The sequence below is a fragment of the Oncorhynchus keta genome, unplaced genomic scaffold (assembly GCF_023373465.1).
Source record: "Oncorhynchus keta strain PuntledgeMale-10-30-2019 unplaced genomic scaffold, Oket_V2 Un_contig_5377_pilon_pilon, whole genome shotgun sequence".
Classification (NCBI taxonomy): domain Eukaryota; kingdom Metazoa; phylum Chordata; class Actinopteri; order Salmoniformes; family Salmonidae; genus Oncorhynchus; species Oncorhynchus keta.
The window spans coordinates 80,001-94,927 of NW_026288258.1; the positions used below are offsets into that span (position 1 = coordinate 80,001).

At 47.0% G+C, this 14,927-nt stretch overlaps 1 protein-coding gene across 1 annotated transcript in view; it reads left to right on the forward strand.

The window, feature by feature from the left end:
* LOC127925249 (slit homolog 2 protein-like) overlaps nucleotides 1–6,342 on the forward strand; it is a gene marked incomplete at its 3' end in the record, with an annotated part of 18,480 nt that extends 12,138 nt beyond the window's left edge. The window contains exons 6-9 of the mRNA XM_052510125.1: nucleotides 1,826–1,897; nucleotides 5,287–5,358; nucleotides 5,457–5,528; nucleotides 6,195–6,342. Coding sequence (XP_052366085.1) covers nucleotides 1,826–1,897; nucleotides 5,287–5,358; nucleotides 5,457–5,528; nucleotides 6,195–6,342 — 364 coding nt within the window. The remainder of the gene's footprint in view (nucleotides 1–1,825; nucleotides 1,898–5,286; nucleotides 5,359–5,456; nucleotides 5,529–6,194) is intronic.
* Between the last annotated feature and the right edge of the window lie 8,585 nt (nucleotides 6,343–14,927).

Consider the following 14,927-nt stretch of genomic DNA (forward strand, 5'->3'; position numbering starts at 1 on the left):
CACACCTAGCAACCAACCTACACACACACACACCTAGCAACCAACCTACACACACACACCTGGCAACTTTCCTGAGACCATCTCAGGGATGTGAGACACTCACACACACCTGGCAACCTGCCTACACACACATAAACACAGACACACACACACACTCTCAGTCTGTAAAACCACAGCTGTGTGAAATTAGACTTTTTGTTACATGAGAGCCTTATTCTAAAATGGATTAAATCAACTTTACACAAACCCCATGATGACAAAGTGAAAACAGGTTTTTAGAAATGTTGGCAGATAATATAGTATTCAGACCCTTTGCTGTGAGTTCAGGTACTTCCTGTTCCTGTTTCCATTGATCATCTTTGAGATGTTTTTACAACCTGTGGTCAATTCAATTGATCGGACATTGATTTTCAAGCGCAAAGACTCTTTCCTAGAGCTGGCTGCTCGGCCAGACTGAGAAATCGGAGGGGGAGGTGACCAAGAACCCGATGGTCACTCTGACAGAGCTCCAGAGTTCCTCTGTAGAGATGGGAGAACCTTCCAGAAGGACAACTGCAGCACTCCGGACCTTTATGGTAGAGAGGCCAGGTCTGGCCTGGTCTGATGAAACCAAGAGTTAACTCTTTGGCTTGAATGCCAAGCGTCACGTCTGGAGGAATCCTGGCACCATCCCTACGGTGAAGCATGGTGGTGAAGCATGGTGGTGGCAGCATCATGCTGTGGGGGTGTTTTTCAGCGGCAGGGACTGGGAGACTAGTCAGGATCGAGGCAAAGATGAACAGAGCAAAGAACAGAGAGATCCTTGATGAAAACCTGCTCCAGAGCGCTCAGACTGGGACGAAGGTTCACCTTCCAACAGGGCAACGACCCGAAGCACACAACCAAGACAATGCAGTAGTGGCTTCGGGACAAGTCTCTGAATGTCCTTGAGTTGCCCAAACAGAGTCCGGACTTGAATCCAATCGAACATCTCTGGAGAGACCTGAAAATACCTATGCAGCAATGCTCCCCATCCAACCTGACAGAACTTGAGAGGATCTGCAGAGAAGAAGAGAAGGGAGAAACTCCCCAAATACAGGTGTGCCAAGCTTGTAGTGTCATACCCAAGACAACTGGAGGCTGTAATCACTGCCAAAGGTGCTTCAACAAAGTACTGAGTAAAGGGTCTGAATACTTTAGTTAATGTGATATTTCACTTTTGTATATTTAATCATTACTAAAAACCTGTTTTTGCTTTGTCATTATGGGGTATTGTGATGTCATTATGGGGTATTGTGATGTCATTATGGGGTATTGTGATGTCATTATGGGGTATTGTGATGTCATCATGGGGTATTGTGATGGGTATTGTGGTGTGTTCCTAACGTTTAGTAAAGTCAGTGTAACTCAGTAGTAGGAAGGTGTTCCTAATGTTTAGTAAAGTCAGTGTAACTCAGTAGTAGGAAGGTGTTCCTAATGTTTAGTAAAGTCAGTGTAACTCAGTAGTAGGAAGGTGTTCCTAATGTTTAGTAAAGTCAGTGTAACTCATTGTTAGCTTTAGGAAGGTGTTTAATGTTTAGTAAAGTCAGTGTAACTCAGTAGTAGGAAGGTGTTCCTAATGTTTAGTAAAGTCAGTGTAACTCATTAGTAGGAAGGTGTTCCTAATGTTTAGTAAAGTCAGTGTAACTCAGTAGTAGGAAGGTGTTCCTAATGTTTAGTAAAGTCAGTGTAACTCATTAGTAAGAAGGTGTTCCTAATGTTTAGTAAAGTCAGTGTAACTCATTAGTAGGAAGGTGTTCCTAATGTTTAGTAAAGTCAGTGTATATCTGTTGTGTTTTTGTTCCAGTCGGTTGGAGCAGAACTCTATCAGGGCCATTCCTGCTGGAGCCTTCTCTCCTTACAAGAAGCTACGCAGAATGTAAGGAGCTGTTTCAAACAATAACAGACTGTACATATTTACCTCCTCTGTCTACTGGGCGATAACATCTGGGTCTGTCTCTGTCTACTGGGCGATAACATCTGGGTCTGTCTCTGTCTACTGGGCTATAACATCTGGGTCTGTCTCTGTCTACTGGGCTATAACATCTGGGTCTGTCTACTGGGCTATAACATCTGTCTCTGTCTACTGGGCTATAACATCTGGGTCTGTCTATCTGTCTGTCTATCTGGGTCTGTCTACTGGGCTATAACATCTGGGTCTGTCTATCTGTCTGTCTATCTGGGTCTGTCTACTGGGCTATAACATCTGGGTCTGTCTCTGTCTACTGGGCTATAACATCTGGGTCTGTCTCTGTCTACTGGGCGATAACATCTGGGTCTGTCTCTGTCTCACTGGGCTATAACATCTGGGTCTGTCTATCTGGGCTATAACATCTGGGTCTGTCTCTGTCTAACATCTGGGTCTGTCTCTGTCTACTGGGCTATAACATCTGGGTCTGTCTCTGTCTACTGGGCGATAACATCTGGGTCTGTCTCTGTCTACTGGGCTATAACATCTGGGTCTGTCTCTGTCTACTGGGCTATAACATCTGGGGGTCTGTCTCTGTCTACTGGGCTATAACATCTGGGTCTGTCTCTGTCTCTCTGGGCTATAACATCTGGGTCTGGTCTGTCTCTGTCTACTGGGCTATAACATCTGGTCTGTCTGTCTCTGTCTACTGGGCTATAACATCTGGGTCTGTCTCTGTCTACTGGGCTATAACATCTGGGTCTGTCTCTGTCTACTGGGCGATAACATCTGGGTCTGTCTACTGGGCTATAACATCTGGGTCTGTCTCTGTCTACTGGGCGATAACATCTGGTCTGTCTCTGTCTACTGGGCTATAACATCTGGGTCTGTCTCTGGGTCTATCTGGGCTATAACATCTGGGTCTGTCTCTGTCTACTGGGCGATAACATCTGGGTCTGTCTCTGTCTACTGGGCTATAATCATCTGGGTCTGTCTACTGGGTCTACTGGGCTATAACATCTGGGTCTGTCTCTGTCTACTGGGCGATAACATCTGGGTCTGTCTGTCTACTGGGCTATAACATCTGGGTCTGTCTCTGTCTACTGGGCGATAACATCTGGTCTGTCTCTGTCTCTGGGCTATAACATCTGGGTCTGTCTCTGTCTACTGGGCTATAACATCTGGGTCTGTCTCTGTCTACTGGGCTATAACATCTGGGTCTGTCTCTGTCTACTGGGCTATAACATCTGGGTCTGTCTCTGTCTACTGGGCTATAACATCTGGGTCTGTCTCTGTCTACTGGGCTATAACATCTGGGTCTGTCTCTGTCTCTCTGGGCTATAACATCTGGGTCTGTCTCTGTCTACTGGGCTATAACATCTGGGTCTGTCTCTGTCTACTGGGCGATAACATCTGGGTCTGTCTCTGTCTACTGGGCTATAACATCTGGGTCTGTCTCTGTCTACTGGGCGATAACATCTGGGTCTGTCTCTGTCTACTGGGCTATAACATCTGGGTCTGTCTCTGTCTACTGGGCTATAACATCTGGGTCTGTCTCTGTCTACTGGGCGATAACATCTGGGTCTGTCTCTGTCTACTGGGCGATAACATCTGGGTCTGTCTACTGGGCTATAACATCTGGGTCTGTCTCTGTCTACTGGGCGATAACATCTGGGTCTGTCTCTGTCTACTGGGCTATAACATCTGGTCTGTCTGTCTCTGTCTACTGGGCGATAACATCTGGGTCTGGGTCTGTCTAACATCTGGGCTATAACATCTGGGTCTGTCTCTGTCTACTGGGCTATAACATCTGGTCTGTCTCTGTCTACTGGGCTATAACATCTGGGTCTGTCTCTGTCTACTGGGCGATAACATCTGGGTCTGTCTCTGTCTACTGGGCTATAACATCTGGGTCTGTCTCTGTCTACTGCGATAACATCTCTGTCTACTGGGCTATAACATCTGGGTCTGTCTCTGTCTCTGGGCTATAACATCTGGGTCTGTCTCTGTCTACTGGGCGATAACATCTGGGTCTGTCTACTGGGCTATAACATCTGGGTCTGTCTCTGTCTACTGGGCTATAACATCTGGGTCTGTCTCTGTCTACTGGGCTATAACATCTGGGTCTGTCTCTGTCTCTCTGGGCTATAACATCTGGGTCTGTCTCTGTCTCTCTGGGCTATAACATCTGGGTCTGTCTCTGTCTACTGGGCTATAACATCTGGGTCTGTCTCTGTCTACTGGGCTATAACATCTGGGTCTGTCTCTGTCTACTGGGCTATAACATCTGGGTCTGTCTCTGTCTACTGGGCTATAACATCTGGGTCTGTCTCTGTCTACTGGGCTATAACATCTGGGTCTGTCTCTGTCTCTCTGGGTCTGTCTCATCTGGGTCTGTCTCTGTCTATCTGTCTGTCTCTGTCTAACATCTGGGTCTGTCTCTCTGTCTACTGGCGATAACATCTGGGTCTGTCTCTGTCTCTGGGCTCTAACATCTGGGTCTGTCTATCTGTCTACTGGGCTATAACATCTGGGTCTGTCTCTCTGGGTCTGTCTATCTGTCTCTGTCTATCTGGGTCTGTCTATCTGTCTCTGTCTGTCTATCTGGGTCTGTCTCTCTGGGTCTGTCTATCTGTCTGTCTATCTGGGTCTGTCTCTCTGTCTCTGTCTGTCTCTCTCTGTCTGTCTCTCTGGGTCTGTCTATCTGTCTCTGTCTGTCTATCTGGGTCTGTCTCTCTGTCTCTGTCTGTCTGGGTCTGTCTCTCTGTCTGTCTCTCTGGGTCTGTCTATCTGTCTGTCTATCTGGGTCTGTCTCTCTGTCTCTGTCTGTCTCTCTCTGTCTGTCTCTCTGTCTGTCTCTCTCTCTCTGGGTCTGTCTCTCTGTCTGTCTCTCTGTCTCTCTCTCTCTGTCTGTCTCTCTGTTTATCTCTCTGTCTCTCTCTATCTCTGTCTCTGTCTGTCTCTGTCTCTCTGGGTCTTGTCTCTGTCTCTGGGTCTACTCTGTCTCTCTCTGTCTGTCTCTCTGTCTCTCTCTATCTCTGTCTCTGTCTGTCTATCTGGGTCTGTCTCTCTGGGTCTGTCTATCTGTCTGTGTATCTGGGTCTTACTCTCTGTCTCTCTCTGTCTGTCTCTCCCTCCCTCTCTATATTTCAATTTCAATTTAAGGGCTTTATTATCATATGTTAACATTGAAGAACTGTAAACATTTCAGACATTCCTGAGGAATATATATTTCCTCTCTCTCTCTCTCTTCTCTCTCTCTCTCTCTCTCTCTCTCTCTCTCTCTCTCTCTCTCTCTCTCTCTATCTCTCTCTCTCCTCTCTCTCTCTCTCTCTCTCTCTCTCTCTCTCTCTCTCCAGAGATCTCAGTAATAACCAGATATCAGAGCTGGCACCAGACGCTTTCCAAGGCCTGAGATCTCTCAACTCTCTGTGAGTATTCTACCCTCTAGCTACGACACACACACACACACACACACACACACCTTAAGATCCCCTCTATTGACGTTAGCGTGTGTTGTGTTGTCCAGGGTGCTCTACGGGAATAAGATCACGGAAATCTCCAAAGGATTGTTGGAGGGACTGTTTTCTCTTCAGCTACTGTGAGTACAACACACCTGAAATAACACACTATGTGTTTATAACCTAACGTATCAGCTGGAAAACAAACAGAGTGGAGTTCCACACACCTGAAATAACACACTCAAGACTGTTGAATGCTAATATGTTAGCGTGTTTCTATGTGTTTCAGGCTGTTGAATGCTAAAAAGATAGCATGTTTCAGGATGTTGAATGCTAATAAGTTAGCGTGTTTCTCTGTGTTTCAGGCTGTTGAATGCTAATAACTTAGCATGTTTCAGGGTATTGAATGCTAATAAGATAGTGTTTCAAGATGTTGAATGCTAATAAGTTAGCGTGTTTCTATGTGTTTCAGGATGTTGAACGCTAATAAGTTAGCATGTTTCTATGTGTTTCAGGCTGTTGAATGCTAATAAGTTATTATGTTTCAGGCTGTTGAATGCTAATAAGATAGCATGTTTCTATGTGTTTCAGGATGTTGAATGCTAATAAGTTAGCGTGTTTCTATGTGTTTCAGGATGTTGAATGCTAATAAGATAGCATGTTTCTATGTGTTTCAGGCTGTTGAATGCTAATAAGATAGCGTGTTTCTATGTGTTTCAGGCTATTGAATGCTAATAAGATAGCGTGTTTCTATGTGTTTCAGGCTGTTGAATGCTAATAAGATAGCGTGTTTCTATGTGTTTCAGACTGTTGAATGCTAATAAGATAGCGTGTCTGCGTGTCGATGCGTTCCAAGACCTCCACAACCTCAACTTGCTCTCTCTATACGACAACAAACTACAGACCATCGCTAAGGGAACCTTTGCTTCACTACGAGCCATACAGACCCTGTACGTACACACACACACGCACACGCACGCACACACACACACACACACTTAATATCAATATTCATGTCATTTCTGAATGGTTTGTTATGGATGCCTTGGATGCCAGACTGGTCTGAGACTAAAGACTGAGTCACTGGGATACTTAGGGAAGACGTGGTCTGAGTCACTGGGATACTTAGGGAAGACGAGGTCTGAGACTAAAGACTGAGTCACTGGGATACTTAGGGAAGACGAGGTCTGAGACTAAAGACTGAGTCACTGGGATACTTAGGGAAGACGTGGTCTGAGTCACTGGGATACTTAGGGAAGACGTGGTCTCAGACTAAAGTCTGAGTCAATGGGATACTTAGGGAAGATGTGGTCTGAGACTTAAGACTGAGTCACTGGGATACTTAGGGAAGACGTGGTCTGAGACTAAAGACTGATTCACTGGGATACTTAGGGAAGACGTGGTCTGAGACGAAAGACTGAGTCACTGGGATACTTAGGGAAGATGTGGTCTGAGACTAAAGACTGAGTCACTGGGATACTTAGGGAAGACGTGGTCTGAGACTAAAGACTGAGTCACTGGGATACTTAGGGGAGACGTGGTCTGAGACTAAAGACTGAGTCACTGGGATACTTAGGGAAGATGTGGTCTGAGACGAAAGACTGAGTCACTGGGATACTTAGGGAAGACGCGGTCTGAGTCACTGGGATACTTAGGGAAGACGTGGTCTCAGACTAAAGACTGAGTCAATGGGATACTTAGGGAAGACGTGGTCTGAGACTAAAGACTGAGTCACTGGGAGACTTAGGGAAGACGTGGTCTGAGACTAAAGACTGAGTCACTGGGATACTTAGGGAAGACGTGGTCTGAGACTAAAGACTGATTCACTGGGATACTTAGGGAAGACGTGGTCTGAGACGAAAGACTGAGTCACTGGGATACTTAGGGAAGACGTGGTCTGAGACTAAAGACTGAGTCAATGGGATACTTAGGGAAGACGTGGTCTGAGACTAAAGACTGAGTCACTGGGATACTCAGGGACGACAAGGTCTGAGACTAAAGACTGATTCACTGGGATACTTAGGGAAGACGTGGTCTGAGACGAAAGACTGAGTCACTGGGATACTTAGGGAAGACGTGGTCTGAGACTAAAGACTGAGTCAATGGGATACTTAGGGAAGATGTGGTCTGAGACTAAAGACTGAGTCACTGGGATACTCAGGGACGACAAGGTCTGAGACTAAAGACTGAGTCACTGGGATACTTAGAGAAGGCGTGGTCTGAGACGAAAGACTGAGTCACTGGGATACTTAGGGAAGACGTGGTCTGAGACTAAAGACTGAGTCACTGGGATACTTAGGGAAGACGTGGTCTGAGACTAAAGACTGAGTCACTGGGATACTTAGGGAAGACGTGGTCTGAGACTAAAGACTGAGTCACTGGGATACTTAGGGAGACGTGGTCTGAGACTAAAGACTGAGTCACTGGGATACTTAGGGAAGATGTGGTCTGAGACTAAAGACTGAGTCACTGGGATACTTAGGGAAGACGTGGTCTGAGACTAAAGACTGAGTCACTGGGATACTTAGGGAAGATGTGGTCTGAGACGAAAGACTGAGTCACTGGGATACTTAGGGAAGACGTCGGTCTGAGTCACTGGGAAGGAAGACGTGGTCTCAGACTAAAGACTGAGTCAATGGGATACTTAGGGAAGACGTGGTCTGAGACTAAAGACTGAGTCACTGGGAGACTTAGGGAAGACGTGGTCTGAGACTAAAGACTGAGTCACTGGGATACTTAGGGAAGACGTGGTCTGAGACTAAAGACTGATTCACTGGGATACTTAGGGAAGACGTGGTCTGAGACGAAAGACTGAGTCACTGGGATACTTAGGGAAGACGCGGTCTGAGTCACTGGGATACTTAGGGAAGACGTGGTCTGAGACTAAAGACTGAGTCACTGGGATACTCAGGGACGACAAGGTCTGAGACTAAAGACTGAGTCACTGGGATACTTAGAGAAGGCGTGGTCTGAGACGAAAGACTGAGTCACTGGGATACTTAGGGAAGACGTGGTCTGAGACTAAAGACTGAGTCACTGGGATACTTAGGGAAGACGTGGTCTGAGACTAAAGACTGAGTCACCGGGATACTCAGGGACGACAAGGTCTGAGACTAAAGACTGAGTCACTGGGATACTTAGGGAAGACATGGTCTGAGACTAAAGACTGAGTCACTGGGATACTTAGGGAAGACGTGGTCTGAGACTAAAGACTGAGTCACTGGGATACTTAGGGGAGACGTGGTCTGAGACTAAAGACTGAGTCACTGGGATACTTAGGGAAGACGTGGTCTGAGACTAAAGACTGAGTCACTGGGATACTTGGGGAAGATGTGGTCTGAGACTAAAGACTGAGTCACTGGGATACTTAGGGAAGACGTGGTCTGAGACTAAAGACTGAGTCACTGGGATACTTAGGGAAGACGCGGTCTGAGTCACTGGGATACTTAGGGAAGACGTGGTCTGAGACTAAAGACTGAGTCACTGGGATACTCAGGGAAGACAAGGTCTGAGACTAAAGACTGAGTCACTGGGATACTTAGAGAAGGCGTGGTCTGAGACGAAAGACTGAGTCACTGGGATACTTAGGGAAGACGTGGTCTGAGACTAAAGACTGAGTCACTGGGATACTTAGGGAAGACGTGGTCTGAGACTAAAGACTGAGTCACTGGGATACTCAGGGAAGACAAGGTCTGAGACTAAAGACTGAGTCACTGGGATACTTAGGGAAGGCGTGGTCTGAGACGAAAGACTGAGTCACTGGGATACTTAGGGAAGACATGGTCTGAGACTAAAGACTGAGTCACTGGGATACTTAGGGAAGATGTGGTCTGAGACTAAAGACTGAGTCACTGGGATACTTAGGGAAGACGTGGTCTGAGACTAAAGACTGAGTCACTGGGATACTTAGGGGAGACGTGGTCTGAGACTAAAGACTGAGTCACTGGGATACTTAGGGAAGATGTGGTCTGAGACTAAAGACTGAGTCACTGGGATACTTAGGGGAGACGTGGTCTGAGACTAAAGACTGAGTCACTGGGATACTTAGGGAAGATGTGGTCTGAGACGAAAGACTGAGTCACTGGGATACTTAGGGAAGACGCGGTCTGAGTCACTGGGATACTTAGGGAAGACGTGGTCTCAGACTAAAGACTGAGTCAATGGGATACTTAGGGAAGACGTGGTCTGAGACTAAAGACTGAGTCACTGGGAGACTTAGGGAAGACGTGGTCTGAGACTAAAGACTGAGTCACTGGGATACTTAGGGAAGACGTGGTCTGAGACTAAAGACTGAGTCACTGGGATACTTAGGGAAGACGTGGTCTGAGACTAAAGACTGAGTCACTGGGATACTTAGAAGGAAGGTCTGAGACGGTCTGAGTCACTGGGATACTTAGGGAAGACGTGGTCTGAGACTAAAGACTGAGTCACTGGGATACTCAGGGAAGACAAGGTCTGAGACTAAAGACTGAGTCACTGGGATACTTAGAGAGGCGTGGTCTGAGACGAAAGACTGAGTCACTGGGATACTTAGGGAAGACGTGGTCTGAGACTAAAGACTGAGTCACTGGGATACTTAGGGAAGACGTGGTCTGAGACTAAAGACTGAGTCACTGGGATACTTAGGGAAGACGTGGTCTGAGACTAAAGACTGAGTCACTGGGATACTTAGGGAAGACGTGGTCTGAGACTAAAGACTGAGTCACTGGGATACTTAGGGAAGATGTGGTCTGAGACTAAAGACTGAGTCACTGGGATACTTAGGAAGACGTGGTCTGAGACTAAAGACTGAGTCACTGGGATACTTAGGGAAGATGTGGTCTGAGACGAAAGACTGAGTCACTGGGATACTTAGGGAAGACGTGGTCTAAAGAGTCACTGGGATACTTAGGGAAGACGTGGTCTGAGACTAAAGACTGAGTCACTGGGATACTTAGGGAAGACGTGGTCTGAGACTAAAGACTGAGTCACTGGGATACTTAGGGAAGACGTGGTCTGAGACTAAAGACTGAGTCACTGGGATACTTAGGGAAGACGTGGTCTGAGACTAAAGACTGAGTCACTGGGATACTTAGGGAAGACGTGGTCTGAGACGAAAGACTGAGTCACTGGGATACTTAGGGAAGACTGAGTCACTGGGATACTTAGGGAAGACGTGGTCTCAGACTAAAGACTGAGTCACTGGGATACTTAGGGAAGACGTGGTCTGAGACTAAAGACTGAGTCACTGGGATACTTAGGGAAGGCGTGGTCTGAGACGAAAGACTGAGTCACTGGGATACTTAGGGAAGACGTGGTCTGAGACTAAAGACTGAGTCACTGGGATACTTAGGGAAGACGTGGTCTGAGACTAAAGACTGAGTCACTGGGATACTTAGGGAAGACGTGGTCTGAGACTAAAGACTGAGTCACTGGGATACTTAGGGAAGACGTGGTCTGAGACTAAAGACTGAGTCACTGGGATACTTAGGGGAGACGTGGTCTGAGACTAAAGACTGAGTCACTGGGATACTTAGGGAAGATGTGGTCTGAGACTAAAGACTGAGTCACTGGGATACTTAGGGAAGACGTGGTCTGAGACTAAAGACTGAGTCACTGGGATACTTAGGGAAGATGTGGTCTGAGACTAAAGACTGAGTCACTGGGATACTTAGGGAAGACGTGGTCTGAGACTAAAGACTGAGTCACTGGGATACTTAGGGAAGACGTGGTCTGAGACTAAAGACTGAGTCACTGGGATACTTAGGGAAGACGTGGTCTGAGACTAAAGACTGAGTCACTGGGATACTTAGGGAAGGCGTGGTCTGAGACGAAAGACTGAGTCACTGGGATACTTAGGGAAGACGTGGTCTGAGACTAAAGACTGAGTCACTGGGATACTTAGGGAAGACGTGGTCTGAGACTAAAGACTGAGTCACTGGGATACTTAGGGAAGACGTGGTCTGAGACTAAAGACTGAGTCACTGGGATACTTAGGGAAGATGTGGTCTGAGACTAAAGACTGAGTCACTGGGATACTTAGGGAAGACGTGGTCTGAGACTAAAGACTGAGTCACTGGGATACTTAGGGAAGATGTGGTCTGAGACTAAAGACTGAGTCACTGGGATACTTAGGGAAGACGCGGTCTGAGTCACTGGGATACTTAGGGAAGACGTGGTCTCAGACTAAAGACTGAGTCAATGGGATACTTAGGGAAGACGTGGTCTGAGACTAAAGACTGAGTCACTGGGAGACTTAGGGAAGACGTGGTCTGAGACTAAAGACTGAGTCACTGGGATACTTAGGGAAGATGTGGTCTGAGACTAAAGACTGAGTCACTGGGATACTTAGGGAAGACGTGGTCTGAGACTAAAGACTGAGTCACTGGGATACTTAGGGGAGACGTGGTCTGAGACTAAAGACTGAGTCACTGGGATACTTAGGGAAGATGTGGTCTGAGACGAAAGACTGAGTCACTGGGATACTTAGGGAAGACGGGTCTGAGACTAAAGGTCTGAGTCACTGGGATACTTAGGGAAGACGTGGTCTCAGACTAAAGACTGAGTCACTGGGATACTTAGGGAAGACGTGGTCTGAGACTAAAGACTGAGTCACTGGGAGACTTAGGAAGACGTGGTCTGAGACTAAAGACTGAGTCACTGGGATACTTAGGGAAGACGTGGTCTGAGACTAAAGACTGAGTCACTGGGATACTTAGGGAAGACGTGGTCTGAGACTAAAGACTGAGTCACTGGGATACTTAGGGAAGACGTGGTCTGAGACTAAAGACTGAGTCACTGGGATACTCAGGGAGACAAGGTCTGAGACTAAAGACTGAGTCACTGGGATACTTAGGGAAGACGTGGTCTGAGACTAAAGACTGAGTCACTGGGATACTTAGGGAAGACGTGGTCTGAGACTAAAGACTGAGTCACTGGGATACTTAGGGAAGATGTGGTCTGAGACTAAAGACTGAGTCACTGGGATACTTAGGGAGACGTGGTCTGAGACTAAAGACTGAGTCACTGGGATACTTAGAGAAGGCGTGGTCTGAGACTAAAGACTGAGTCACTGGGATACTTAGGGAAGACGTGGTCTGAGACTAAAGACTGAGTCACTGGGATACTTAGGGAAGACGTGGTCTGAGACTAAAGACTGAGTCAATGGGATACTTAGGGAAGACGTGGTCTGAGACTAAAGACTGAGTCACTGGGATACTTAGGGAAGGCGTGGTCTGAGACTAAAGACTGAGTCACTGGGATACTTAGGGAAGACGTGGTCTGAGACTAAAGACTGAGTCACTGGGATACTTAGGGAAGATGTGGTCTGAGACTAAAGACTGAGTCACTGGGATACTTAGGGAAGACGTGGTCTGAGACTAAAGACTGAGTCACTGGGATACTTAGGAAGACGTGGTCTGAGACTAAAGACTGAGTCACTGGGATACTTAGGGAAGATGTGGTCTGAGACTAAAGACTGAGTCACTGGGATACTTAGGAAGACGTGGTCTGAGACTAAAGACTGAGTCACTGGGATACTTAGGGAAGACGTGGTCTGAGACTAAAGACTGAGTCACTGGGATACTTAGGGAAGACGTGGTCTGAGACTAAAGACTGAGTCACTGGGATACTTAGGGAAGACGTGGTCTGAGACTAAAGACTGAGTCACTGGGATACTTAGGGAAGACGTGGTCTGAGACTAAAGACTGAGTCACTGGGATACTTAGGGAAGACGTGGTCTGAGACTAAAGACTGAGTCACTGGGATACTTAGGGAAGACGTGGTCTGAGACTAAAGACTGAGTCACTGGGATACTTAGGGAAGACGTGGTCTGAGACTAAAGACTGAGTCACTGGGATACTTAGGGAAGACGTGGTCTGAGACTAAAGACTGAGTCACTGGGATACTTAGGGAAGACGTGGTCTGAGACTAAAGACTGAGTCACTGGGATACTTAGGGAAGACGTGGTCTGAGACTAAAGACTGAGTCACTGGGATACTTAGGGAAGACGTGGTCTGAGACTAAAGACTGAGTCACTGGGATACTTAGGGAAGACGTGGTCTGAGACTAAAGACTGAGTCACTGGGATACTTAGGGAAGACGTGGTCTGAGACTAAAGACTGAGTCACTGGGATACTTAGGGAAGATGTGGTCTGAGACTAAAGACTGAGTCACTGGGATACTTAGGGAGACGTGGTCTGAGACTAAAGACTGAGTCACTGGGATACTTAGGAAGGCGTGGTCTGAGACTAAAGACTGAGTCACTGGGATACTTAGGGAAGACGTGGTCTGAGACTAAAGACTGAGTCACTGGGATACTTAGGGAAGACGTGGTCTGAGACTAAAGACTGAGTCACCGGGATACTTAGGGACGACAAGGTCTGAGACTAAAGACTGAGTCACTGGGATACTTAGGGAAGGCGTGGTCTGAGACTAAAGACTGAGTCACTGGGATACTTAGGGAAGACATGGTCTGAGACTAAAGACTGAGTCACTGGGATACTTAGGGAAGATGTGGTCTGAGACTAAAGACTGAGTCACTGGGATACTTAGGGGAGACGTGGTCTGAGACTAAAGACTGAGTCACTGGGATACTTAGGGAAGACGTGGTCTGAGACTAAAGACTGAGTCACTGGGATACTTAGGGAAGACGTGGTCTGAGACTAAAGACTGAGTCACTGGGATACTTAGGGAAGACGTGGTCTGAGACTAAAGACTGAGTCACTGGGATACTTAGGGGAGACGTGGTCTGAGACTAAAGACTGAGTCACTGGGATACTTAGGGAAGACGTGGTCTGAGACTAAAGACTGAGTCACTGGGATACTTAGGGAAGACGTGGTCTGAGACTAAAGACTGAGTCACTGGGATACTTAGGGAAGACGTGGTCTGAGACTAAAGACTGAGTCACTGGGATACTTAGGGAAGACGTGGTCTGAGACTAAAGACTGAGTCACTGGGATACTTAGGGAAGACGTGGTCTGAGACTAAAGACTGAGTCACTGGGATACTTAGGGAAGACGTGGTCTGAGACTAAAGACTGAGTCACTGGGATACTTAGGGAAGACGTGGTCTGAGACTAAAGACTGAGTCACTGGGATACTTAGGGAAGATGTGGTCTGAGACTAAAGACTGAGTCACTGGGATACTTAGGGAAGACGTGGTCTGAGACTAAAGACTGAGTCACTGGGATACTTAGGGAAGATGTGGTCTGAGACTAAAGACTGAGTCACTGGGATACTTAGGGAAGATGTGGTCTGAGACTAAAGACTGAGTCACTGGGATACTTAGGGAAGCGTGGTCTGAGACTAAAGACTGAGTCACTGGGATACTTAGGGAAGACGTGGTCTGAGACTAAAGACTGAGTCACTGGGATACTTAGGGAAGACGTGGTCTGAGACTAAAGACTGAGTCACCGGGATACTAGGGAAGGGACGACAAGGTCTGAGACTAAAGACTGAGTCACTGGGATACTTAGAGAAGGCGTGGTCTGAGACGAAAGACTGAGTCACTGGGATACTTAGGGAAGACATGGTCTGAGACTAAAGACTGAGTCACTGGG